This window comes from Callithrix jacchus, chromosome 6, assembly GCF_049354715.1.
Source record: "Callithrix jacchus isolate 240 chromosome 6, calJac240_pri, whole genome shotgun sequence".
Taxonomy (NCBI): Eukaryota; Metazoa; Chordata; class Mammalia; order Primates; family Cebidae; genus Callithrix; species Callithrix jacchus.
In genome coordinates, this window is record NC_133507.1 from 160,427,224 (window position 1) to 160,454,235 (window position 27,012).

A 27,012-nucleotide genomic window follows, 5' to 3' on the forward strand; every position below is an offset into this window, starting at 1 on the left:
GCCTGGTGTGGGGAGAGGTCCCGGTGTGGGTGGGCCATTGTGCAACCCTGTGTGGCCAGCCCCTCTCTACAAACAGGGAAACCAAAGTTTCTCCAAGGCCACCAGCTTCCAGAAGGAAGTCCCTTCTGCCTCACCCTCCTCCCCCTGGGAAGCCCAAGATCCCTTGTGACAACTGCCTCCGGGGTGAAGAGCAGGACAGCCTCACCCAAGTGAGGCTCCTGCCCCAGCCCCAAGCGCTACTTGGCTGATCCCTTCTGTCCCCTGGGGCCTGGGAGTCCACCACAGCCAGGTTTGGGCGGGGCTCTCGCTCCTATCAGCAGACAGGGCTCAGCCCCTCCTTGTATGAGAACAAGTGCGGCCGTCAGCTGGCAGCCAGGGAAACCGAGGCCCAGCCAGAGCTGCTGCATCCCTGAGACTTCCTCGAGTGACTGAGCCACGTAAGGGAGCTGAATGGAAACCAGGCCAGGGCCCACCTGCAGCTCTGCTCCCGCCACCACCCACTGCCTTGCCAGCACCTTAACTCTGAGGACGGTCCCAAGGGCCTGAGGTCTCCCTATGTTCTCAAAGAAGCTTTTCGAGATTTTAACAAAAGCCAGCAGGCCTGATCTGAGATGTAATCACATCTTCCCACGGTCCCTTCCTGGCAGCCCAGGAGGAGCGTGGCAGGAACTGGCTTCCTCGGGGAAGTGACCCAGAGGCAGAGAGCCACAGCCCTGGACCTCGAGAAGAGCCTGCTAGGTGGGAGGTGGGAGGTGGGAGGGAAAGGTCAGAAAAGGGCACAGACAGAGGCGGCGGCTTCCTGCAGGGAGGGCACAGGACTCTGGAGAGTCAGCCCTAGGCTGCCCAAGCTGCAGACAGTGAAGATGCTCATGGCCCTTCCCCCAGGCCTGCACAGCCGATGCCCTCGTGGTGCCCAGCCGCCCCAGGCCTGCACAGCCGACACCCTCGTGGTGCCCAGCCGCCCCAGGCCTGCACAGCCGATGCCCTCGTGGTGCCCAGCCGCCCCGGGCCTGCACAGCCCAACCGACGCCCTCGTGGTGCCCAGCCGCCCCAGGCCTGCACAGTTGATGCCCTCGTGGTGCCCAGCCGCCCCAGGTCTGCACAGCCGACGCCCTTGTGGTGCCCAGCCGCCCCAGGCCTGCACAGCCCAACCGACGCCCTCGTGGTGCCCAGCCGCCCCAGGTCTGCACAGCCCAACCGACACCCTCGTGGTGCCCAGCCGCCCCAGGTCTGCACAGCCGACGCCCTTGTGGTGCCCAGCCGCCCCAGGCCTGCACAGCCGACGCCCTCGTGGTGCCCAGCTGCCCCAGGCCTGCACAGCCCAACCGACGCCCTCGTGGTGCCCAGCCGCCCCAGGCCTGCACAGCTGATGCCCTCGTGGTGCCCAGCCGCCCCAGGCCTGCACAGCCCAGCGACGCCCTCGTGGTGCCCAGCCGCCCCGCTGGCGTCACCTCGCATTTGCCTCGGAGGCCGGTCTCCTGTAGGCGGGACCAGATGCTCTGGATCCTCCCGGCGTGCTCAGGGTGGCTGCTGCTGCTCCCGCAGGTGCACTGGTGCTTCAGCATCAGCGTGTCGTACACAAGGCCTGGGTGGAGCAGAGGGCCAAGATCAGAATATGCCCAGGGGCATGCGACCACTCGCCGGCAGAACCACCACTTCCCTAGAAGGGGACGGAGGCTGGGACAGTCCTTTAGAAAAATGCCCACATTTGCCAAGACCCCTCAATTGGCCAATGCAGAGCCCAGGTGGGCAGGAGGGCCTGCCTGTCACCCGCGCTCACAGTAGTGCCCAAGGCCCAGGCAGGGACACGCACAGCTGCCCTGCTGCAGCAGGTTGAGGAGAGAATGGTGAAGAGAAGGCCCTGGATGGCTGGAACTTGCAGGGGTGTGAGTTCCACATGACACTTGTGCTGGGGAGGCCGGTGCTGACTTCTAGAAGGGGCGACTCTAGAGCCCTGTCCTCAAAGTCTACCTGGTCCCAGACAAACCTCTAATTCCAGTTCTGCTGGACTGAGAACTGTCCAAGGTACTTGAGATTCCAAAGAAACAGCAGACTTGGGCCCTGCCTTTAGAAACTTCCAGAGCGACCTGACATGTGTACTAGAGAGCACACACGAAACACGCATCCACGGGTCTACTTAATATCTGATTGTGAACAGAGGCGAGCTGTGTGCTCACCACAGCACGAACCGGCCCCCAGGGCACAGTGGCCACAGAAGAGGCCCTTGGTGGGGGCCCCAGAACCAATTGGGCTGGCAGCCTGGGGCTCTGCAGGGGGAAGGGCGACAGACCTGAACCCAAGTGGGATCCACCATGGCCCAGTCAGCACACACGGGACCGCCGTGAAGGGGGTGTGCCTGGCCTGTCTGCAGAGGCTAGAGATGGGAGGGAAGGGCAGGGGAACCTCCAGGGCACAGCTCTTCCATGGCCCCTCTTCAGCAGGCCTCAGGCCTGGTGACATATGGCAGGAGGGCTGCCCCAAGGCCCCGCTGGGATATGTCTGGTCTTCCAGGACTTAACAAAAGGAAGGCCAGGCTGGGTAAACAGATGCCTTCAGCTGGCAGGCCACTTGCCAGAACACCTGAGCTAACGTGGGCTCATCCGGGCTGAGAAGGGCAGGGCTCATGGTGCAGAGCCTGGGCAGGCTGCCCAGACGAATCCCCTCCAGTGCTTCAGCTTGCTGACTCAGGATGCCACCCTCCCCACCTGTGCTCCTGGTACTGGGAACAGAGGCAGCAGCTGCAGCCCAAGGAGCTGAGATTCAACGTGGCCCAGTGCTTACGGGGCTCAGTTAGAGGATACACTTGGTGCTATTTGTTTCCATACTTCCTAAGTCAGTCTCTTGTGAGTCAGGCTAACAGGAGTCAGTCCCCTGCACTTGAGGAATTCTGTGGGCACTTGCATAATAGTACCACGGGATGGAACTTCTTGTAAAAATGCAACAGGGTAGTGCAGGCTTACGGGACTCAATGAACACAGGACTCGCAATCTGTACTCCGTGTGGGGGCAGGGGGAGTCTGCAATGGCAACATACACACACAGGCAATGACAGACACTGCCCCGTGAAGCAGACGTGTGTGCCATCAAATAGATGGGTGTGTCCTGTGAAACACAGATGTGTATGCCCCCATGAAACAGATGTGTCCCATGAAACACAGACGTGTGCCCCCTTTAAATAGATGTGTGCCCCCATGAAATACATGTGTCCCGTGAAACACAGATGTGTGTGCCCCCATGAAATAGATGTGTCCCATGAAACAGATGTGTGACCCCATGAAATACATGTCCTGTGAAACAGACATGTGCCCCCATGAAATAGATGTGTCCCATGAAACAGATGTGTGCCATTAGACGTGTGTGCCCCCATGAAATACATGTGTCCCGTGAAACACAGACGTGCCCCCATGAAATAGATGTGTCCTGTGAAACACAGACGTGTGCCCCATGAAATAGATGTGTCCTGTGAAACAGACGTGTGTCCCCATGAAATACGTGTCCCATGAAACACAGACGTGTGTGCCCCCATGAAATAGATGTGTCCCGTGAAACAGTGTGTACTCCTGTGAAATAGACATGTGTGTGCGTAAACAACCACGTGCTCATGCCTATGAGGAATGGGGACTGTCCTTCAGTGGAATCATCATGACAAGATCACGTGTGCTAATATTTACTGAGCACCCCCATTACTGCCTGTACAGACAGAGAAGGTGGAGTGCAGAGAGATGGAGAAGCAGCAAGGTCCACGCGGCTGAGGACGGCAGAGCCAGCCAGGAGACCACGTGGCTGAGGAACATGCTGTGTCGCTGTGCATGGATAGAGGAAGACGGCTGGAGTGTGAGGTACTAACAGGAAGCCTCAGACACAACAGAGCCCGTGTCTGTGAGGTAAATGACGTTTCTGGGACGGTCCATCTGGCCACGCACAGAAGTCGATCCGGAAGATCAGAGCGAACACGACCTGCCGCACGGGGAGTGGGATCACGGCAGACGGTGTTTTCTGTGAGTTTGCATCACGTTTGTTTTACGGTGTTCATTTTACAATTAATGTGTATTGTTCTATAAATTCTTTAAAAAAGAACGAAGACAAACTAAGAAAGGACACCAAGTGGGACGGTCTGCAAGTGTCCTGCGACCAATCACAGCGGGCGCAGCGTCGTGGGAGAATTCCCGCCTCGGTGGCAGTGACAGGGGTCCCCTTGCCTGAGCTGTGTTCGTTCAAAAGCACATTTACTGCCGGCAGCTGCCCAGGACCTGTGGAGAGGGTCCCCGGCTGCTCCTGTGACGTCCACGGTTTTCTTTCTGAGAAGCAGCATTTTCCTTGCTGGATAATAACTACTATGGAAATATTTCTCTGAATGTGAACAGCATCCTTCTACGACCTGAAAGGAGAACCTTGGGGCTCAGTTAGAGGATACACTTGGTGCTATTTGTTTCCATACTTCCTAAGTCAGTCTCTTGTGAGTCAGGCTAACAGGAGTCAGTCCCCTGCACTTGAGGAATTCTGTGGGCACTTGCATAATAGTACCACGGGATGGAACTTCTTGTAAAAATGCAACAGGGTAGTGCAGGCTAAGAGTGCAGAAGCTAAGCCACCGGAGGAGATTATCTGAAGGGTGACGGCATTGCTGTATTTACATAACTTTTCTCAGCACATCGTTAACAAACAATATTAGATCAAAGTAGTATGCAGCGCTCTCCTCCCTCCCTGCTTGTCTCAGAGGCAAGCCCTGCTGGAAGCCAGCCTCCTGCCCTCCTCTCCCCTGCAGGGGTGGCTGGGCGGCGGGGCACCCAGGACGGCAGCCTCCTCCCTGGTTCTGGGCAGCTCTGGGCAGACGCATCCAGGGCCCAGCCCCTCCTGCCTCCTCAGCGGTGTGGACACCTCACTCGCCTCCTGACTTCTGGTGAGGTACCGTGCAGGGAAAACCAGAGACCCTGGCTGGCAGATGGCCTCTCCAGGGAGAAGATGGCATGAAGGTGGCACAGACACAGAGGGCACGTGGCTCCCACAGTGTGTCCCAGGGCTCCTGGCTCTGCTCTTGAATAATCATGGCCGCCCACCAGCCACTCATAGCCCTAAGTCACTGGAGCCTCAGAGCCAACACTGTGGACGTGGCAAAGTGTGAGAGCGTAAGTGCAGAGGCGCAGGCTCCTGATTCCTATCACGCTGGACCAGAAGCTGCCTGCCCTCACAGCCCCATGGGCATGGGCTAGGGACTGTTCTTGGAGGAGACCACGGGTCTCTGGGACAGGGAAGGTGGGCAAGTGAGCTCGTGACAGGCCCCCAGAGTAACTGAACTGAGTGTGTGGTGGGGAGGGCGTCCGGGACTGGACTGCATGGTCCCCATCACCCAGTGTGGCCCTTGGGCCCCGCGGCAGTGCCCACCCAGCCCCTCAGTCTCTGCAGAGCTGGGCCTGGAGCAGCCCCCCAGGCTGTGCCCACGGTGGCCTGCGTCGTAGCCTCAGGCTGCGCGAAGGCCACATGTTACCTGTCGTGAACCTCGGTTTGGCAGGGGGCTCCTGGACAGACACGGGGAAGGTGGCGGATGCCGGTGAGGACTGTGCCCGGGACAGAGGCCGGTGGCTGCCGAAGGACACGGGGATGCCGGCAGCCTCCATGGACGCCTGGTAGTTCCTCAGCTGGTGGATCCGTTGCTGCTCCAGCAGGAGAGCTTGCTGTGGGGAGAAACGGCCATGATGGCGGCTGCAGGGCGAGGGCGCCCTTCTCTTGCATCTCCCATCCATGCACAGGACGTACACAGGCCACGAGGATGCCGCGAGGCCGGCTGCATGGAGAGGCCTTCCCTGTGAGTGCCCTGAAGCCCGAGTGGGCTCCGACCCAAGAACAATGCCAGCACGGGCTCTGCTGCCCAGCACATAGCTCCCTCTAGGGAAGGTGGGCCGTCCACGAGGGATGTGCCACAGGCTTCATTAACAGTGTAACACAGGCTGAGCCAGGGGGTTCCAGCGAGGCCTGGCTCAGTTTGGGGTATTAAGGAGGGCTTCTCTAAGGAGGTGCTGAGCCAGGAGCAACCTGGACCAGGTGCAGGGGAGCAGGCCCAGCAGCAAGGGCACGGCAGGCGTGGAGAGGCTCTTGCGGGGGTGGCAGCCTGGGGGATACGTGAAGGCCATGCAGATGTGGGGACCAGAGTGCCCACTCTGCTACACCACACACATACAGCGGGTGGGCACGAAGCCCCGCCCCCTTGTTGGGTTTGTGGGTCTTATTTTTGACCAAGGGCACTGAATCTGCATGCCAAACTCGGGCGAGAAAGCACACCACAGACTCAGACTTGGGAGAGCTAACTCGGCCTCATCCCCAGCCGCCCCCCTCCCTGGTCTCACATCCCACACACACGGCGTGCAGGCTAAAAGCAGAAACAGCCCATCAGCTTCCAGGCACCCAGGGCCTTTGGGGCCAGGAGCAGGCCTGCTGGTGGGGACGCGCCTCTCTGGAGAGGTGGAACGGGGCTGGGGCTCTGTGTGTGTGTGTGCAGGGGGGCTCTCAGCCAGAGGCATGGGACACCTCAAGGGATGCTGGGGACAGGCTGAGGTGCATATCCCCATATGAGGCAGAGTGGAGAGGAGGGAGCAAGGCAGAGATAAGGCCACAGCTGCCCAGCCTCTCCCCAGGCAGCAGCCGAGGGAGGGCACAGCCAGCCACCTGCCACCCAGGCCAAAGCACAAAGGAAGCCGGGAGCCTCCTTGCTGGGAGCTCTGCCCCAATCCTGTCTTAGTTTTGATGAACAAATCCTGTGAATGTGGAAAACCAAGTACCCACATGCCAGCTCCTGTGTGAGAGGCAGAGCCCAGCCCTGTGCCACCAGCACTGGGGGAAGCCAGAGCTGTCTGGCGAGGCTCCGATCTGTCCTGCCTTTAGGAATCAGAGCCAGGAGTAGAGCAAAGGGCAGCCCCGAAACAGCAGGAGGAGCTGGAGCCGGCACCCACAGGCCCCCAGGCTTCCGCTGACCGAGTTCAGCTGGGATTACTGCAGCTCCATGCAGCTGATAAACGATTCTCCTGGCACACTGACTGGAAGATGCCCCGTCTCCCTGAATGCGGAAAGTTGCTCCAAGTACTACCACATTTCCCTGATACGGAGGTCTGCCTATTACTCACTGGAGAACACAGAAAATAAGTGTTTCTAATAATCGTCTCATGCTTCGAATATAACAAACCTCTTTTTTCAAAGTAAATGCTGATCTATGAGAAGCGAGCCCTAAAAATTACTAATGTAAATAGTTCCAGTTTCTTCTCAGCATAACAACAACACACGGAATTTCAGTCCCAGTGAGAGACCCGCTTCCTTCACCGCGACCTGACCACAGGAAGAAGCCCCCATGCTGGGCCGTCAAACAGGACCTGTGGACAGGAGTCCACCGGGAAGCGCCATGTGTGCCAGGGAGGCCGGGCTGTCTGTCTGTCTTCACCAAGTGTTAGTTCTGCTGCGCTCTGTCGTGTTTAGTGCCTGGGGTGCTAATGAAGCAGCCCCAGAAATTAGAGAGCAGCCACCCCCTGAATGAGAAGGAGAGATAGCACCCAATGCCAGCCTCTGGGAAGCTGGGTAGAGACGGGCTTCTGACCCGGAAGCCTCCGGAGACCACTGTGGTGGACTCCGGTCCAGGTGCTGCAGATTTAAGTCCCCACACAGATTTCATTCAGTAGCAAGCATTTAAGAAGTGTAGCTGAGAATTCAAGGAAATGGTTTACTGCTGGGAGCCCTGTTCCTGGCTTCCAAGATGCCGCCGGGGGTGGAGGCAGCGTCAGGCCACACAGCTGGCAGGCAGGAAGCAGGGGAGGTGCCCAGTGCCATGGCCATCGTGGAGTCCAGCGAGAAGGGAAGGAAAAGCCAGTGGCTCCTGCAGCTGAAGCCACAGCTCTGCTGCTGGAGGACAGATCAAACCTACAGCTGTGGCTCCCCAGGCTCACTTCCCGCCTATAGGGGGAAGCCACCTTCCTGAGGACACTGTGGCTGCAGATACAGGGCTCTGGCTGGCTGCCCAAACGCCCTAGGTATTTCTGTTGACTTGGAAGTTTTATGTTTCCCTGGAAATTAACCAATCACTCACTGGCCTTCTTCATCGGTCTCCTGTGAGTTTGGTTCCTCCGTGTCAGTGCCCTGAAGCCTTACTGGCTCTGGGTACCACAACTGTACCCATCTGTCTGGATCTGTAGGGCTGCTCGTTAGCACTTCTGCACCACGAAATGTCTTGGCTTCTGATCAGACCCTGTCTGCCTTTCTGATCAATTAATACATCTATTTCCTTCACTTCCTCTATCTCTTAACACGTGGATTCTGTGTTCATTTACACCTACAGACAGGAAGGAAACCCATTCTCTGGGGCTGCATGGCTAGAAAGCAGTGATGTCACCTCCCTCAGTGGGCAAAGGTCTCGTCTCCTGGGACCAGACAGAAGCCACATCAACCTCCCAACAAGGGTTGGTGCTCCTCTCCTGCTCCCACTCTTGGGCCAGGACAAGACAGGCGAGCCACTGGACAGCGACAGTGGAAGGACCCCGCAGCCCTGTGATCAGCATACAGAAGATGCCACCTGGGGAGCATGGGTGGCTTTGCGTGCTGGCCTGCGGGCACGCTCCCCGTCTGCGGTCACACTCCCCGCCTGCGGTCACCTGTCTGAAGAGTAGCTCCTGCTCACTGGGCTGGCGCTGGCCTGGCTCCACCTCCTGCGGGGGCTCCGCCTCTTCATCGTCGCTCTCAATGGGCTCCTGCTTCACCTGCACACCGCCCTGTGGGTGCGCCTCCTTCCCCGGCAGCCGGTCCAGGTAGGGCTCGTCCAGCAGAGCCTGGTGCTCACGGAGTTCCTCCTCCGTCTCCTCGGGGTGGCTCTCCGGCTGCCGGGCTGGCTCGCTTGGCTTGGGGATGATCTGCAAGGCAGAGGTGACACATGAAGCACGGAGAGCCGGGTCTCTGAGCTCATCAGACAGGAGAAGGTGTGCTGCAAACCCCACTCTTGGGACAGACAACGAAGGACTCAGGGCACCTCACTGCCCTGCCCCAGGCCAGCAGGTGCCTTCATCTCCCCACACAGCAGACATTCGGGCGCTATCCATGGTGTTGAGAAAATCAGGCCTAGCAGGACCCCAGGCCGGGGTCAAGCTGACCTGGCCCAGGGAAGGAGGTTTCTGGGCATTTGGGGTTTACTAAGCACCTCTTTTGCGTCAGGCACAGAGACACAGAAAGAAGCTGCACTCAAATGAGTCTGCAGAGGGGAGCCTGACTGTGAATAGGGAGAGGCCAGTGCTGACCTCACAGCTGCGGCTGCTAAGAGAAACAGCTCACCACCCAGCAGAAGACATCCACATCCACAATGCTCACCACCCACGCCATGACCCCCATCCTGCAGGGCCCCACCCATGTGCCAGGACCTCCCTCCTGCCAGATCCCATGGACGCTCCAGGACCCCCCTCCTTGTGTGATCCCATTGACGTGCCATGAGCTCCCCTCCTGCAGGATCCTGGGGATGCTCCACAACCTCCTCCCCTGCTAAATCCCGGGGACACCATGACCTCCCTTCCTGCAGGATTCCACGGGTGCTCCATGACCTGCCCAGCAATGGGGCCCCAGGGACCTCGGCATCCTCCCCGCTGTGGACTCCCTACATGCTCCCTGATGTCTCGTCCTGTTGGATCCCACAGTGGCTTCTTGGTCTCCCTCCCTGCCCTCTCAAGCAGGGAACAAGTGTTGGTGCTCCTCTCCTGCTCCTCAGTCTTGGGTTGCCCTGGGCTTGCTCCTCAGCTCATTTCCCCATTCTGGATTCCAAGCATCAGTGACTCCCAAAGGTGGTGCGGGCCTGCACTCGCTCTTCACCTCCAGACCTGATGGCCTGACAGACACCCCAGCTTAGCCCGGAGTGCCCAAGAGACACAGCACAGTGGGCCCAATGCCGAACTCCGGGCAGCTTCTTCCAAGCCTCTCCCTCCTGTAGGACACATTCTCGGCAACTGAATCTCTTTAACAATTGAGCCTGTTGAGTCACACTATGAGCTGCCACGCCCCTGCACTGCTCACCACACCCATCTGCCAGGTGCGCCCCTGCACTGCTCACCACACCCATCTGCCAGGTGCGCCCCTGCAATGCTCACCACGCCCATCTGCCAGGTGCGCCCCTGCACTGCTCACCACGCCCATCTGCCAGGTGCTGCCCGTGCACTGCTCACCACGCTCATCTGCCAGGTGCTGCCCCTGCACTGCTCACCATGCCCATCTGCCAGGTGCTGCCCGTGCACTGCTCACCACGCTCATCTGCCAGGTGCTGCCCCTGCACTGCTCACCATGCCCATCTGCCAGGTGCTGCCCGTGCACTGCTCACCATGCCCATCTGCCAGGTGCTGCCCCTGCACTGCTCACCATGCCCATCTGCCAGGTGCTGCCCGTGCACTGCTCACCACACCCATCTGCCAGGTGTGCCCCTGCACTGCTCACCATGCCCATCTGCCAGGTGCTGCCCGTGCACTGCTCACCATGCCCATCTGCCAGGCGCCCGTGCACTGCTCACCACGCCCATCTGCCAGGCACGCCCGTGCACTGTTCATGAGAAACGCCTTTGGACGGTGCTGCTTCCCTTCAGCCTTGACCTCCTGTCTTTCCTGCTTTGGCCCTGCCTGGCCTCTCCTGCCTGGGTGATAGCATGGCCCTCGGGAGGCGCCCCCTCCAGCATGAACAATCTTCTGCACGTGGCAGTGAGGGCATACTTTCAAATGAGCCAGCTAGATCTGGTCATTTCCCTGCTGACAGTCTCCCACGTGCTTTTCTGCCATCCTGCCTCTGCTGAAAAGCCCCTCTATCATCTGGCCATACTGCCTTGCAGCCTCCCTCCCTCCCTGCCACCCTGCTCCCCACCGCGCTGCTGGCTCTGCACCCATCGTGCCATGCTCGCCTCCAGCCTGCGGCTTCCCTTCCTACTCCAGCCTCTGGCCACTGGGAGGGGCCTCCCATGCATGCCACCTTTTCCAGGAAAGGCGGCTGACCTTCCTGACGGGGCACTGTGCCCTCCTCCAGCCCCGTCACAGTCCTCTGGTTTTCCTGTGGTTGCCATTCATGCAGCCATCTTTCCTACAGTCTGCAGTTCCCATGAGGGCAGGGACCACTTCAGACTCATCCATAGGGCACAGTAATTACTCATCACACATTTGCTAAAAGGATGGGCAAATGCAAGGGACATGCAGGGAGTGGGGCAAGGTGGAAGGGGGTGCAAGGCTGACATCAGTGCTCTCTGGGAGCTGTGAGGAGCTGGCAGGGCTGCAGCGTACCAGGCGAGAGAGCAGGGACGCAGGCTGCCAGAGACGAGGTGGGGCTGGGCAAGGGTGCTCTGGGCCAAAGACAAGCAGGTACATGTTCTGGACACATGTCCTGCTTCGGGGAGACCAGCCAGAGGGTGAAAGGGGGAGGCGGGCCCCATGTCTGGCTGTGGCATGGGAGAAAGGACAGGTTTCCGTATTCTGCGACACCAAAAAGGAAGCAGCTTTAGGCCCAGGGGCAAAGTGTATATGCAGAGGGAAGACAGGGTGGCCAGGACAGCTCCTCGGCTTTGGGCAGTGGAGCTGTCCCATCATGTCTGGGAGCCAGAAGGACGGACGTGAGCAGAGCAAAGGCCAGAGCTGAGAGCATAAGGGGAGAGAGGGATGTGGTAAATGGCAAAACAAGCTCAGGAGAGGAGGCAGGGGCTGGAGAGACTAGGAAGGACGCACGAGGAGCTTCTCAGAAGAAAGCACAAACTGAACTGCGTCCTCTGCAGACTGTGAAATAACCCTCCCACAATCCCAAAGCCCCACATCAAGGGGTCTGCGGATGTGCAATCCATCCATCCCCGTGTGGAATGGGCTGAAGGGCTTTGCTCCCCAGTGGATGCACAGGAGAGGTTGCTGGTTTCTCCAAGGGGTGCATGGTCCTGCCTGCGCCACAGGAAGGTGCTAATGAGTCAGTGCGAGGGCAGGGGAATGCCTGGAGAGAAGCAATCCCACACAGGCAGCAGGGCTGGGCAGGGCTGGGCAGAGGCTGGGTTGAGTGGCAGTGGGGGCCACCCATGGACCGGAGAGCGAGCAGGAGACACCAGGACTCCCAGTCAAGCCCCAGAGAAGGGCTGTCACAGAGGAGGTGCTGGCCCCAGGACAGGGAGGTGGGGTAGGGGGCGGCTCAGAGAAGCTGAATCCCAGCATCAGGGAAATCCAGTAAGAAAGTGCAGATTCAAGTCTGGGATCTGGGAGACAGATCAGGACTGGAGCAGTAAGCAGATGGGCAAAGTCAAAGCTGGGAGCACAGAGTCGCCATGCAGAGCTGGGGAGCCAAAGGCAGCAGGGCTGAGGCCTCAGAGACCAGAGCTGGAGGGTCGGGAGGCTACGGAGGCTCATGCACAGAGAGACACACACACACACACACAGATACACACACACAGACACAGATACACACACACAGATACACACACACAGATACACAGAGATACACACAGATACACACACAGATACACACACACAGATACACACACGTAGACATGCATATACATAAACATACACAGAGACACACATACAGATACACACACAGATACACACACGTAGACATGCATATACATATACATACACAGAGACACACACACAGATACACACACAGATACAGAGATACACACACGTAGACACACACAGATACACACAGATATACACACACATATACACACACACAGATACATGTAGAGGCACACACACACAGATACACACATACACAGATACACATGTAGAGGCACACAGACACACACACGTAGAGGCACACACAGACACACACACATAGACATGCATATACATATACATACACAAAGAGACAAATACACATAGGCACAGACACACACAGACAAGGAGAGGAGACCAGAGGACCAGCAGAAGAGTGGGTGCCATGCCAGGAAAGGACAAGAGGAGAGGGAGGGGTGGGGAAGGGAAATGGGAGAGGGGTGAGGGAGATAAATGGGGGGGGCAGGAGAGGGAAATGGACTGAGGGGAGGGAAATGGAGGGAGGGTGAGGGAAGAAAACTAGGACCTTAGATGGGACCCTGTGGGGCTGCCCCATCCCAGCAGTGAGCAGAAATGGTGCCTGGCTGTCTTTGGCACCGAGGGGCCATTGTAAAGTGGGTAAAGTACTGGAGGGCAGCAGGCCCGTGGGGGGGCACAGAAGCAGGTCCCCTCTCCAGGGTGGGGCGGGGACAAGCAGCTGAGGGCAGAGGGAAGGGGGTTCCTGCAATAAACAGCCACCCCCAGGAAGCCAAGCTGTGACAGAATCTAAGCTGACGGAGGAAAAGGGTCTGTTTGCTTTTTAAAGGAGGTGGCCCAGGGAGGGCTCAGTGGAGAGAGAAGCTCCAAGACTTCTGACGCTTGCCTTTACATTTCTCTTTTTTGAGACAGGGTCCTGCTCTGCTGCCCAGGCTGGAGTGCAGTCATGCAATCTTGGCTCACTGCAACCTCTATCTCCAGGGCTCGGGCAATCCTCCCATGTCAGCCTCCTGAGTAGCTGAGACTACAAGGAAGCACCACCTTGCCTGGCTAACTTGTATTTTTGTAGAGACGGGATTTCACCATGTTGCACTTCACCATGTTGCACCGGCTGGTCTCAAACTCTGGAGCTCAGGCGATCCACCCACCTTGGCCTCTCAAAGGGCTGGGATTACAGGTGTGAGCCATCGTGCCCAGTTTTAAATTTCAAGCCTAAAGAAAAACTTGAAGAACATCGTCAGGAAATCCCCAATGTCCTTCTCCTATGCAAAGATGAATGGCTGCAGAGGTGGCGGGGTCAGCCTCTCTCCGGGGGCTGTTCCAGGGCTCAGGTGGCCCCATAACCCGCCCGCCGGAGGCTTTTGGCAGCCACATCTACTGTGCAGTGTGTCACCAGACCTCCCCATCGTTGCAAGGGCTCCTGGATGACCCTGCTCTGGCTGCCTGCGGATGGCACGTGCTGCCCAGAGCTGCATCACTTCAGTGTCCTTTAGTGACAACATCCCCCGGTCTTTCCTCTCCCTTCCACGAGGACAAAGCCTCTGAAGTGTCCACCACTGCTAGATACCCCTCGGCCGGGAGGAGGGACTGTCTCCACACCATGGGACTCGGGCGAGGACTCTCAGGCAGCGCCTGAGGAGGACGTCACCTCAGCAGCAGCACTGCATCAGAGCCTTCTGTGATGCAGCCCAGGCCCCCTGCCCTGGCACTGAGTGGGTCACCTCCCTGGGCTACAGCTGAAACAAAGGCTGCCTTTCTTTCTCTCCTGCACATTCAGCGCCGAGTCTCACTGGCTGGGCTGTGGGCTGGGGACGCCCGCAGAGCTGGCCTGGGGTGCAGGCAAACAACTGAAGCAGCTCTGTGTAGCCCGAAGGCCTTGGGAACACCGGGATCCCCTTTCAGCAATTCAGGAAGAACAAATGCACCTCCATATTTGGAATATTTACATTTTTAAAAAGTCAGACTGGAGTTCAGGGCCAAAACCGAGCTGGTAAACCGCCAGTATTTTAAAACGACTGGACACACTCATAATTAGACCACCCAAAACACGAGTCCACGTTTTCATATTCGACACTGAGGATGTCAGGCTAACGCGAAGCACAGCCAAGTCCCGGGAATGCAGCCCTCCGCTTGCAGGAGGCGGGTTCTTGTGCGGAGTTGAGAAACCGCTGTAAGAACCACCTTGAGCACAAGGCTTCCTGCTGCACGGGTGGAGGACGCCTTCCGTTGCCCTCTTTTTGCAGAAAGCGAGTTATTCCACCTGGACACATACCATCCACTGCACGCAAACCAGCCGTGACTGAGGCCGGGCCTGGGTGCGGCCAGCCAACACGGTGGGCCAGTTTCGCCTGCAGAGTTCCATGCTCCACCTACCCTCGATGGCATGCTTTCTCCAGAAAGTTCCTTTATGCCGCTAACCATTATTAAACACCACTGCGTACAAGGCAGGGGCACAGGCAATAGAGGCTGACGAAGTTGGAGAACACTCGCCATCATCCCGACCACAGGCCGGGGAGAGGAGGGCAGAGCCGGCTCGGGGCCGATGCTGTCTGCCTGCTGGAGTTTTCTCAGCCAGATGGGGCAGCTCTGCCAGCTGGAGCCTCGGGAAAGCTAGAGTGGCTGCATATGGCTGTGGGGACATCACGGCTAGGAGCAGGCCATTTCTGTTTCTGTTTCTCAGAGTGACGTCTCCAAAGCAACTGCCCTCCGAGGTACAGGCTGAAGGAGGGGCGGAGAGCAGCTCCGTGGGACAGGAGGGCTCACAGCTGCCGGAGCTGGGCCGAGGCCCTCAGGGAATGAGCCCCCTAGGACTGCCATCCTCCAAGAGGAAGGGCAGGGACATCAGTGCCAGGCAGCGCTGGGTAAGATCCTGGGCGTCCCTGGAAAACGCTGTCTAAACGTTTCAATCAACTGTCACTCGCTACTGTGAATCAATGGCAGAACAAACTCCAGTGAGAGTACCCAGTTTCTACACCATTCAAGAATGTAATGCATGTGAATAGTGTTCCCGCCTTCCTCAAACCTCCTACCCATCACTCAATGACATAATAAAACTAACAAACCCAAGCTGGCATTAGCAAGATGGATGTGAAAGTGCTTTTGATACCTGGGAGTGAAAACGCCTGGCAGGTGCCCGCCACACCCACAGCCTGTGCCTTCCCGGCCCAATGAGGGGATTTGCTGGGCGGCCCACCCATTTCTGATTCGCTCCCTGCTGTCTCGTGAGGAGGGCCTGGAGGTTGGGGGGCACATGGGGTGGGAGTGGTGAGCCTATTCTGTGGCGCCTAGTGGGCAGCAGGGCCAGCTGTGGCCCCAAGGGGCCCGTCTCCTCCATCCTGAGCCTACAGCCCTGCGATGATTCAGACACTCAGATGCACGTGGGCCACAGCCAGCTGGCATCTCCCAGGGGCCTTCTCTGAGTCAGTCCCACAGGACTGGACACCACGCAATCAAAGCTTTACCAATTCGAGGGCTGAGCCAACCTCTCTTCTGGACTGGAACTGTGGGGCTTGAGAGAAGGAAATTGGGACCAGGTAGGTGGGAGGGACTGATGGTGCCAGGAGTCCAGGGCTGCTGGAGGAGGCGGCAGTGTGGGGGTGGAGGGCTTTCTCCCACAGCGTTGCCTCTGCCCTTGCTGGGGATCCTGGTACTTCCCCTTCCAGCTCCCATCCACCTGTGCCACCAAAGTCTGTCTCCTTCCCAGTCCTAACCCCGAGTTTTCACCCTCAGGGAAACCACAGAAGACCATGACCCTCTGGACAGGCAGACACCCAGGACAGGTCCTGAAACCCAGGGAGTAACGGGCAGATTAGAGTCGGGGTGTGGGGGGCACTTTCACCAGAGAGACAACAAACAGAGAAATGATTCTGTCTCCGAACCTGCCAGAGGCTTCTCGACGTCTCCTGGAAGCCACCCCAGATGCTCCCCTCCTGTCGACTCACCTCTCTTCCTCGCACAGCTTTGCTGGGAGGTCATTCACGTACCATCCGATTCACACTTGTAAATGACAGCATTTGTTGTTTTGAGTATATTTACAGAAGTGCGCAGCCAACACCACAGCCTGATTTTGGAAGAATCTCATCATCCCTAAAAAGAGATGCTGCTTCCCTGGCAAGGCTCCCCATCTGCCTGCAGCACCCCAAATCTGCATTCTGCCTCTGTGGGTCTGTCTTTTCTGGATGTTTTGCTGGCACGAAATCATGCCATGTGCGGCCTCTGGTACCTGGCCCCCTGCTTTCAAGGCTGACCCGTGCTGCAGCAGGCTGGTGTCATTCTGCTTTAAGGCCGAATGACATTCCAGTGTACCGACCTGCCGCTATGCATCACAGAGGGATGCCTGGGCTGCTCCCTTGATGTGGCTATCACGACTGACGTGGCTATCATGACTGTCAGAGCTATCAGGACTGATACGGTTTGGATCTGTGTCCCCGTCCACAGCCCCTGCTGAATTTAACCCCCAATACTGGAGATAGGGCCTGGTGGGAGGTGGCTGCATTGTGGGGGTGGACATGCCATGAATGCTTGAATGTCATCCCTGGTGCTGTCCTCACTGTAGTGAGTGGGTTCTGTGAGGTGTGGTCAGTGGGAAGTGTGTGGCCCCTCCCCATCCCTCACTCCTGCTCTTGCCAAGTCATGTACCCGGCTCCCCTCCCGCACCATGATTGAGAGTCTCCTTGAGGTCCCCCCAGAAGCAGACGCCAGCACCAAGCTTCATCTACGGCCTGCGGAACCAGGAGCCAATGGGAGCTCTTTTCTTATGAATCACACAGTCTGAGGTGTTTCTCTACAGTGGGGTGAGAACGGCCCAATACAGGGCCCCAGGTCGCTGTGAAGGCCTGCCTGCCTTTTTGTGTAGATGCGTGCTTTCATCTCTGGCAGCAGAGCTGTGGGGCCCCGTGGTGGCTGTGTCCAACCTTTTGAGGAAATGCTGGACTATTTTCATAGCAGCTCATTCATCTTGTATCTTAAAGATGCTCTATTTCACATGCCAGCATTTGATGAACTTCAGTTTCCTATTATCCAGCATCACAGCACTAACCTTTCCTACTACCTCCTCCTGAAAATGGACTTATCTGAGTGCCTTTCAAGATGTCTGTGGGTTAGGTCGACCTCTGTGGACTGGCCAGGGCCCAGCACCACCTCTGACGGTGTCCCTTCAGCTTCCCGCTGCAGTTCTGCACCTGTACAACTCCAACCACCCCCGCCCCCGGGCCCTGTACACTCTGCTCACACTTAGACAGGCTGCATGGGCTGGATGCCTAGAAGACGGGCACTGTGGGTTGCTGGTTTATTTAAAGACATGATTAGTAAATGGCCTTAGGAAACCCGAGAAACAAGTGTTGCCCAAGCAGATGATTCCATTTGCGGGCACTGAGGCCCCAGGGGCAGGACGTGGTCCAACTGGGCTCTGGCCCTGCGCATCCCACCGCAGGCGAACAGTTCCTGAGCCCAGGCTCTCAGTAGCATCACCCCACCCATGCCCCTGCTAGCTCTGTGCCACGGGCCAGAGCATGGGCCACTCCAGTTCCCTCTTTCTGCCTCCTGCCCTAGCTCAAGGTCAGAAAGAGGCCAGTGCTGAAGACTGGGGCTAAAGCACACGGCGCACAGCCACTCAGGAGCCCGGGGGCGCCAAGCCAGCAAACCCACCTTGTTCATGTGCAGTTGCTGCTGCTGGAACTGCTGCTTATGTTTCTCCAGAAACTGCTGATGCTGCTGTTGGATGACCAGGTGCTGCAGGGCCTGGGCGTTCTGGGGCAGCGGGGCTGACTGGGTCCGCCCCAGTGGGCGGTGCTGCCGCAGCTTGTGGATGGAGGGGGACACCCGGTCCGCACCAACCAGGGACTGTGCGTGGAGGGGCAGAGCTCCCAGGCCTGAAAGATACCAGTCTGAAGATAATTGGAGGAAGAAACAGCAGAGGGAAGAGGAAGAAGAGAGGAGGGAGAGAGGGCTGTTGAGTGAGTGATGGAGACAAGTGCACCCTGTGCCCGCCAGCCTGGGTGCTCGGCCCTGGTGCCTCGGAGCTGGCTTGCTAACTGGGCCCCTTCCAGCTGAGGCCGGGGGCCGTGAGCTGCTGCTTTGTGACTACAGGAACCATCATTCAGAGGCAACTTTCCATTGAAAATCAGGTCTGTACAGGGAACATCAGAAGTCCTGCGTGGCAGGTTTCAAAGAGGAAGCCTTTCCCAAGAGTGGCTACCACACCATTGCTCCTGGGCCATGGGCCCAGGAAGGGCGGGTTTTGATGCAAACAGCACGGTGGGTGGGGAGAGAGGGCACCAGTGTGCTGACAAAGGCTGCCCCAGTTATGGGAGCCTCCAGGCTGTTTCCAAGGACCACCTGAGTCCTGAGGAAAAACAACTGTCCTTGGGGTCCAAGTCATTTGAAGGGTCTCTTCGAGCACTGATTCTATGCACAAAGAGGGCATCAACACTTTAAAAAGTCCGGAGGCATACCATCCAAACCCCTTTCTGAAGAGATTTTGCCAGCTTACATCCCTGCCAGCCGAGCAGAGGATGCCACTTCACCACACCCTCACCAACCCTGCGCTTTTTGATTAAAAGAATTCATTTTGACAGGAGATGATCCTGCTTTGACTGGCATCTGAATCCTGACTTAAAACGCAACCTAGTCAAGTACAGTTTTTTCCTCCATCTACATCGCTCTATGAAAATATTTATAAATTTATATATATGTCTGTAAATTGTTGGTTTAGGTAGTTTAGCATTTTTCCACAGTTTTGTGGGTGAAACGATTTACCAAGCCACCTGTCCTGCTCCATGAATGTCTGTCCCCTGGTAACCTGAGGGGTTAAAACTAAACAATGCTGCTCAGGGCAAAAGTGACCCTGAGCCGGTCAAGGGCGTCTACTTGGCTGAGATGACAGAGGAAATGATCACACCAGCTCTTGGAGGCCCTGAGGTGGGGGACCCTCTGGAACTCGGCACCTGCCTGAGACCACCTGCTGCTCCTTCCCTTGGGCGGGGCCACACGCCTGCTCCAAGGGTCCGGGGATGTCCAGAGTCACCAAGGTGGCCCTCCAGCAAGTGGCAGCTCCTGTCCTCCCCTCCCCAGGGACACTGATGCCGTGGTTCGTCGGGCAGCTGGGTGTGCTGTCAGGTCTAGCGGAGCCCAAGCCTCCCAGCGAGAGCCACGCTTCTTAGTGCTTAAGTCCCTTTGCAGGGGCTTTTCCAAATTTAAGGAATACTATGTGATATGCAATCACAAAGAGCACACCCAGAACCCTGCCTCCAACAAGCCTGGTCTTGACAGCCTTTCCCGGGGTTCCTCCCTGGTGTCCTTCCCCACCAACCCCCCACTTTCCCGAAAGACACCTTCTCTTAAATTTGACTATGGATGCTTGGCTACTAAATTAGAGTGAGTAACTGAACGTCTGTTCAGAATCATTCCCTAAAGATGCTAAAAAAGAGAGAAAGGCGACCCATCCTAAAGAAGGCATTTCAGGCTGGGTGCAGTGGCTCACGTCCGCAATCCCAGCACTCTGGAGGCTAAGGTGGCCGGAACACCCGAGGTCAGGAGTTTGAAACCAGCCTGGCCAACATGGCAAAACCGGGTGTGGTGGCACACGCCTGTCATTCCCGCTACTTGGAGGATGAGGCAGGAGAATCGCTTGAACCTGGGAGGCGGAGGTTGCGGTGAGATGAGATTGTGCCACAGCACTCCAGTCTGGGTGACAGAGTGAGACTCTGTCCCCCTGCCCCCCTAAAAGGAAGGCATTTCAGAATTTATCGACTGTTGGTGTGGGTACCACATGCGATTGAACTATTTCATGGAGGAAATAAGGAAGTCAGCCACACAAAGCTGCCTTCAGGAACAAGCACTCCAGCCAGCATCATGAGTGAGGGTGGCACAGTCCTCCCCAGCTCCTTCCTGTCCAGAGCTGGGCCTCCCCCACCTTCTGCACGGTCCCAGGGATTTCCCAGGCCACCACCTTCACACTGGGGACACAGGGCTTTATTTTCAGAATGGACATGAGCAGACTCCTGTGCGGACCGGCCAGCTCCTTTTCTAGTTCCACTACCCAGGGGCCAGCCCCTCCCTCTCTCTCAGCCTCTCTTGCCCACTCAGAATTTCACTCCGCTGCCTCCTGGGGAGCAAAACCCAGTGTCGCCCCACACGCGGACGGCCTACCCCTGAGTCTCCTTGAAACGAGGTGCCCTGACCTCTGCGTCGATGCTATCTGCTGCCCTGACCTCTACGGCTATGCCATCTGCTGGCTGGGTGGTTTCCAATTTGGATCCCTGAGATCATTAACAAGAGTCTCTGATGACAGACCGAGACGTGCCTTCAGGGTACACGGTCAAGGACTTTCCAGCATAAAATCCCAGCCCATTAGGTTACAATTCTGTGGTCAGTGACCCAATTGCAGGGGCTGGCTACCAGCTGCTGGGTAGGGGTGTGGGGCAGAGCCTGGCTCTCATGGCCCCAGTGGTCCCTTGCTCTGGGCTCCTCCACTGGGTATCTTAGCCAGGGTGTTCCCAGCTTCCACCCGTCCTGCCCAGAGCACTGGCAGTAGCCCCTCCCTGTGCTCCATGCAGGATCCACAGCTGACCCTGCCTCCTGGTGCTGGAGGGCCGTGTCCCTGTGGCTGCTCCTCCTGGAGGGACCTGGGACCGGCCCCCCTGGAAGCCCACACTCCAACTCGCAGTGACAATCACTGCAAGGACAGTTCCTGAGCGAGCACCTGGAATGGACCCAGCCAGCAGGGTCTAAGGTTTAGCAATATTGAAACTACTTAGAGAGTTTGCAAACTCTCACTTAGACACACCCCAGCAGGTATGGGGACCTAAGAAAAAAGAAGCTCTAAGACTGGGCTGCTCTCCAGATCCGGACCCAGGGTTGAAGAGCTGGTCTTCATGCCGTGGGATTCTGTGTGAGCGATGAGTTCACACGGGATGAACCATCCAGGGTGCCTAAGTCCTCAAACAACCATCTGGGGTACTCCACTGCTTCTTCTGCGAAATTCTTTAAAATCCTTCCATTGAGACGTAAGCCAGGCAAGAGTTAGGTCCAACTCACAGTTGGCAATCCTGGCTGCCCGAGCCACAGACTGCATGCTCTGAACCCACTTGCACCAATCAGTCTATGTGAGCCTCTGGGGATGGAGCTGGGGCCAGGCCAGGGCTGAGGACCACAGCCTAACGTGCCAGTTGCAGGACATGAGCCACAACGAGCTGTGCTCAAGCTCTTCCTGGGGCTCGCTGTTTGCGGGGGAGGTCAGACCTAAACGGTGGCATGTAATTACTAACACGGAAGCGAGAGGCACCCTCCACTCTCAGCCTGTGACAGTGGGACAGTGGACCTCTGCGGCCAGCTCAGGAAAGCAGTAGCCTTAAGACACTGGTGGCATGCTCTGAGTGTGGCCAGGAGGCTAGAAAGATCTGTGACAAGGCCACCTCCAGCAGGCACACGCCTCCCTCGACCTGGGCCTTTCTCCCGCCTCTCCGCCTGCAGGCTCCTAGTGAGATCTCAGCTCTGACGCCGCTTGTCCAGGAAGCCTTCCCCATGCCCACCTGCTGCACAGCCCGGGTCTCCAGCCTTCTTCTCCAAATGTCTGCTCCTCCTGGGTCTTGAGAGGCCCTGTCTCTTGGGTCCTGACAGCAGGTTACATGGTTCTCAACATCTTGCTTCTCAGCCACATGGGCATCATAGAGGAATCAGCTGGGCCACCCAGGCCATGATGAGGCCCACAGTTCTGCACCCTACAAGCAGCAGCACAGGGCTCCACATACGCACTTCCCTTCTCACCCACGGGGGGCTCCTGAGCTCCACTCCCTGCCTCGGCTACTTATGCAGAGACTAATCTCCAAATGCAGCGGCCACTCTGCAGAGTGTGAGTCCACAGTGACGGTCTGCGGAGTGCCGCACTGGAGCAGCACATAAGCAGGGACATAGGAGAGTCACACTGAGCCTGTGACAGCGGCAAGGGGCTGCCCGGAGCAGGGCGGAAAGGGCCGACTGGAGGGTGTGGCGTGTAGGAGCAACTCCAGGAGACCCGGGACCATGGCTCACCCCTCTGGTCTCCACCAGTGACCACCCACAGAGGCCTCTGTTTCAGTGTTTGTGACTGGAGGTTTGTCCCAGCTCTGATATCCTATAGGCCTGTGCACCACGATTACCAGCGGGAAGGTGGGCTAGGAAAACACAGGCATGCTGTCCAGGAGACCAAGTCAGGCACAAGCTGGCCAAGAACTGTGGGAAAGGACTGCATGCACCCAGAAACCAAGAGTCAGCGTGGTCCGGGGAAGGAGCTGATGAGGCAGGATGGGGGCACGAACTGAGGCCTGGGACGAGGGTGGTGGAACCACAGCCGACTGGGAAAAGGCCCCGGCGCTGGGAGCGGGCTGAGGACTGCGGGCTGTGGCCTGGTCCAGCGTTGAGCCCACCGCCCAGCTGCCATGCCGGATTGGGGAAGAGCGATGAGGCTCCTGGAGCAAGGCTGGGCTTCCTGCTGACACGCTGGGTCTTCACTCCAGGCCTGCGCCACCCCGCCAGGGCTGCTGTGACAGGGAGGACATCCAGTGCAGCAGCCGTGCACCGGATGTGGTCCACGTGGGACTGAGAAAGTGAATTCCAATTCTGACTTTATCTTTTTACTTCAGTTTCACAGCTCCTCATGGCTGGCGGCTCCTGACCTGGCCGGTACTGCTCCAGGCAGCGTGGGGGCCGCCAGCCTTCCAGGAGAGTCTGCTGGCTGCAGGAGGACAGACTGGAGGGGCAGGAACCTGTGCAGGAGGCTTCTTTCCATGAGAGGATGGGGCAGTCCCAGTGGGTTCCAAATCAGGGCCCTGCTTATGGCTGGGCTGGGGGAGCACCCCTGAGGCACTGAGAAGGATGGACAGGGGCTGGCTGGGGGCATGAGCGAGTGTGGGAGGTGGCAGGTTAAGAACAAGGTAATGATCACAACACCACCACCATACCTGCAGGGCATGTGACTGCACAGCCCACTTAACCCTCATCAGGCACGCAGGGGTGGACCCCTTGGTGCCCCCACTTCCCAGATGGAAGAATGAGGCTGACAGAGCCTTCCCAGGTCATAGAGCGGGAGAAGGCTGGGACGGAGCGCCTGTGGGCCGCACGATGCTGCACGTGAGACACTGGCTTGGAGGCTCCCAGCCAGGGGACTGGTGGGACGAGCTGCTGGCAACCTGGGGGGGCCCTGCAAGAGACACAGGGCTTGCGGAGTTTCAGAGGTGGTGGGCAGGACAGGAGGGGCTGGCTGGGCACAGGTGTAAGGCAAGGCCAGAACAAGCTGGGCAGCCGAGCATGGGCCCCCTGGCGCCACAGAGCCTGGGAGGGCACCATGGACAGTCCCCATGCCAGTGAGCAAGCTGCACCTTTGAGGACAAGACGACTGCGCAGGGAGGAAGCAATGCCGAGCTCAGCACGCGTCTTGGAGAGGTGAGATCCACGCAAAGCCGTCATTCAGCTTCTACGAAACAAGGCTGTTTGCCCAGAACCCGATACACAAGACTATGCATGTGACCTGACCACGTATGACAAACCGATCTGAAGAAGGAAAAATGAGTGATAGAAACACCTCTGATAAAGCGAATCCCAGGGATCCTGAAGGATCAGGCATATTTCACATTTTTAGAAGATATGAGAGGAGAAACTCAGAAACCCCACCTCAGGTTAGCTGTCTGGAGCATCTAGGAGACTCAGACACCATCTCAGATAAATTCCTCCAGACAGATCCCCGTGCCTACCACAGTGGCCGGAGCTTGGAGAGGTGCTGTGAGGGCTGCCCCTCCCTGGTTACACCACGGGCTCCTTTGCTGTGAACAGGGCAGGGGCACGAATTTGAGCTTCTGGAGAATCAAACAAAAGGGCCCAGGCATAAAACAAAGGTGGCCCCTTGTGGCTTCGGGTGAAGAAGGAATAAGGAGCAATCCTCTCTGTGTCAACACACGGGCAGCACAAAGCAAGAGAACACCAAAATCCCCCAGGCCGGTCACACCAGAGGCCCAGGCCTGCCCAAGCCAGCCCCCAGCTCCTTGCACCCTGCAGCTCAGCCTCCTACAACACACCAAGCTCCTGAGTTTCCACCAGGTTCACTGCCAGAGTTTGATGGGTGCAGCTCTGAGATTATTTTAGCCTTTCACTGGGAACAAGAGATTTCCAGGAAGCCGGATGTAAAGAAATGAAGATGTACAACGATGTCCCACACAGCACGGGGGTGGGTGCTCCCTCACTTCTTCTGAGACGGAGTCTTGCTCTGTCGCCCGGGCTGGAGTGCAGTGGCACGATCTCGGCCAATTGCAACCTCCACCTCTCCAGTTCAAGCGATTCTCCTACCTCAGCCTCATGAGTAGCTAAGATTACAGGCACCTGCCACCATGCCCAACTGATTTCTGTATTTGTAGTAGGGATGGGGTTTCACCATGTTGGCCAGGCTGGTCTCGAACTCCTGACCTCAGGTGATCCACCTGCCTCGGCCTCCCGAAGTGCTGGGATGACAGGCGTGAGCCCCCGTGCCAGCTGGTGCACCCTCATTTCTGGAGTGACGCTTTCACACTGCTGATGCAACTTCATAAGAAAGTTCTTATTTTTCTCTGAATTGTATTTTTCTAAATATAGAAAAATTTCCGAGCTCAGGCCACTCCCCAGATGGGGCACCTTTGAAAAATGTTCCATTAATGGAAATTGACCACAGTAGTCGGTTCAGGGCTTCCAGCACCGGCTCAGCGTGGCCCAGTGAGAAACGCAAATCGCAAGAGCCAGTGAGCGACCTCTCCCGAGAGGTGAGAAAGGGGCAGTGACTTCTGTTTTCGCTCCGTCTACCTGACTCTGGGAGGGGGGTGTGGATTTGCATTGCAGCCACGGTGGCTATATGACATGACGGGGATGTGTGTTTGGGAACTGTGGGGGTGGGACGGGCGTGTCTTTCTGTCTCCTCCAAAGGCAGGGGAGGGCCGGGCACCATCCAGAGCGGGGGCAGCCTCAGAGCCTGGCAGCAGCCGAGTCCACCTGTGCTCACCTGTGACAAGGGGCGCTTGTGCCGGGGGCTGCTCCAGTAAGACCATGTGCTGCAGAAGAGGGCTGTGCGCTGCCCCTCCATCCCGCTCCAAGGGCGAGGTGCTCAGGTAGGGAGTGAGGTGGGTGCCCGGGAAAAGGGAGAGCCTCTGCTGGAGGGTGGGGAGGGCGAGTCTCTCAGCATCCTGCTGGCCTGCCGCGCCCTGGAAAGCACAGCCGGGGATGCTCAGGCGGAAGGAACCACCACCGCCACCCCACGCCACAGGGACCCAGGCGGTGACTTACAGCAGAAGGGCCGGTGGCAGGCAGGCCCAGCGTGATGTTGGGCAGGGAGGGCGACGTGTACAGGGGAAGTGGAGCGGCTGAGCCCTCTCGCGCCACAAGTCGGTGCGCCAAACTCGTCTGGGGACAGAACACATGAGGACGGTCAGTTGGTCATGGCCAAACATCAGCAGTACACACCAAGAACAGCAGCTGTGAAAACGCCTGTGGTGGCCTGCGCTGCGTTCTGATGTGGAGCACAAACGTGGTGGAACAAGTGAGACGGCGCTGACGGGTGAGAGCTAAGCGCGCCCAGCACGGAAGCACAATTCAGGGCTCGTGTCCTCCCCCCCGATACGAGTTCTTCTGTCACTTTTCCAGCGTCGGCTCGTTGATTTTTATTCAATTTGATTATTTACCACAGAGTAATCCGGAGAAAACCTAGGGTAACATAGTTGACCTCATTTTGTAGTTGGGACGTCTTTCCAGACCTAACACCAAAGGCAGAAATCAAAACAAAAATAAGTGTAATTGTACGTTTAAAAACAACTAAAAGGGCATGCTTGGGTTGTTTGTCACACAAAGGATACAGGCTTGAGAGGATGGACACCCACACTTTGTATGACATGACTACCACGCATTGCATGCCCGCACCAAAACATCTCATGGACCCTATAAACATATCCATCTATTGTGTACCCACAAACATTAAAAAGAAAACCATAAAACAGCTGCTTGTATGACAGGCCAGCAATGAAGACAACATGGGCCGAGTGTGGGCAGATGAGGGCGGGCACAGACAGCTTGCAGACCAGCCGACAGTGAGCAGTGCCCGCGGTGAGGACCGGCGACTGCAGAGCTCATGAAGGGGAGGACGGTCAGGAAAATCCTAAAAACCAGCCAACCTGTGATCCTAGAGCTCCACACCCGGGACAGAATGTTAGGAGAGGTAAGGAGGCGACCTGGTGCTCACGAAACCTCGGCCGCGGGGCTGAGCACCCAGCAGGCAGGGCAGAGCAAGGCGGCCTCTCCAATGCCTCCGTGTTAACAGAACGGGGGGGCGTGGCACATGGGACTGAGGGTTGGGAATGATCTTGGTGATTACTTAGACACTTGTTTGTGATCCCTTAAGTTAGGAAAACAGGTGTTAGAACCATGTAGCTTTTAAAGAATAGACTTGGATGAAGCAAACGTAAACCAGGAGTGAAGGTTAGAAGGCACACAGGAAGGGTCACGGGGATTTCACCTCTTTTGCTTGTAGAATGAATGTA

General features: G+C 57.5%; 1 protein-coding gene across 12 annotated transcripts in view; it reads right to left on the minus strand.

The window, feature by feature from the left end:
• HDAC4 (histone deacetylase 4) overlaps positions 1 to 27,012 on the minus strand; it is a 372,535-nt gene that overhangs the window by 56,660 nt on the left and 288,863 nt on the right. For 7 of the 12 annotated variants that reach the window (XM_078328916.1, XM_035306239.3, XM_078328922.1 and 4 more), the window contains 6 exons: positions 25,766 to 25,882; positions 25,485 to 25,683; positions 18,134 to 18,372; positions 8,627 to 8,881; positions 5,485 to 5,671; positions 1,452 to 1,585 (listed from right to left, as the gene is read on the minus strand). In XM_078328916.1, coding sequence (XP_078185042.1) covers positions 1,452 to 1,585; positions 5,485 to 5,671; positions 8,627 to 8,881; positions 18,134 to 18,372; positions 25,485 to 25,683; positions 25,766 to 25,882 — 1,131 coding nt within the window. The remainder of the gene's footprint in view (positions 1 to 1,451; positions 1,586 to 5,484; positions 5,672 to 8,626; positions 8,882 to 18,133; positions 18,373 to 25,484; positions 25,684 to 25,765; positions 25,883 to 27,012) is intronic. The other 5 variants (XM_078328918.1, XM_078328917.1, XM_078328920.1 and 2 more) reach the window with 1 other exon arrangement.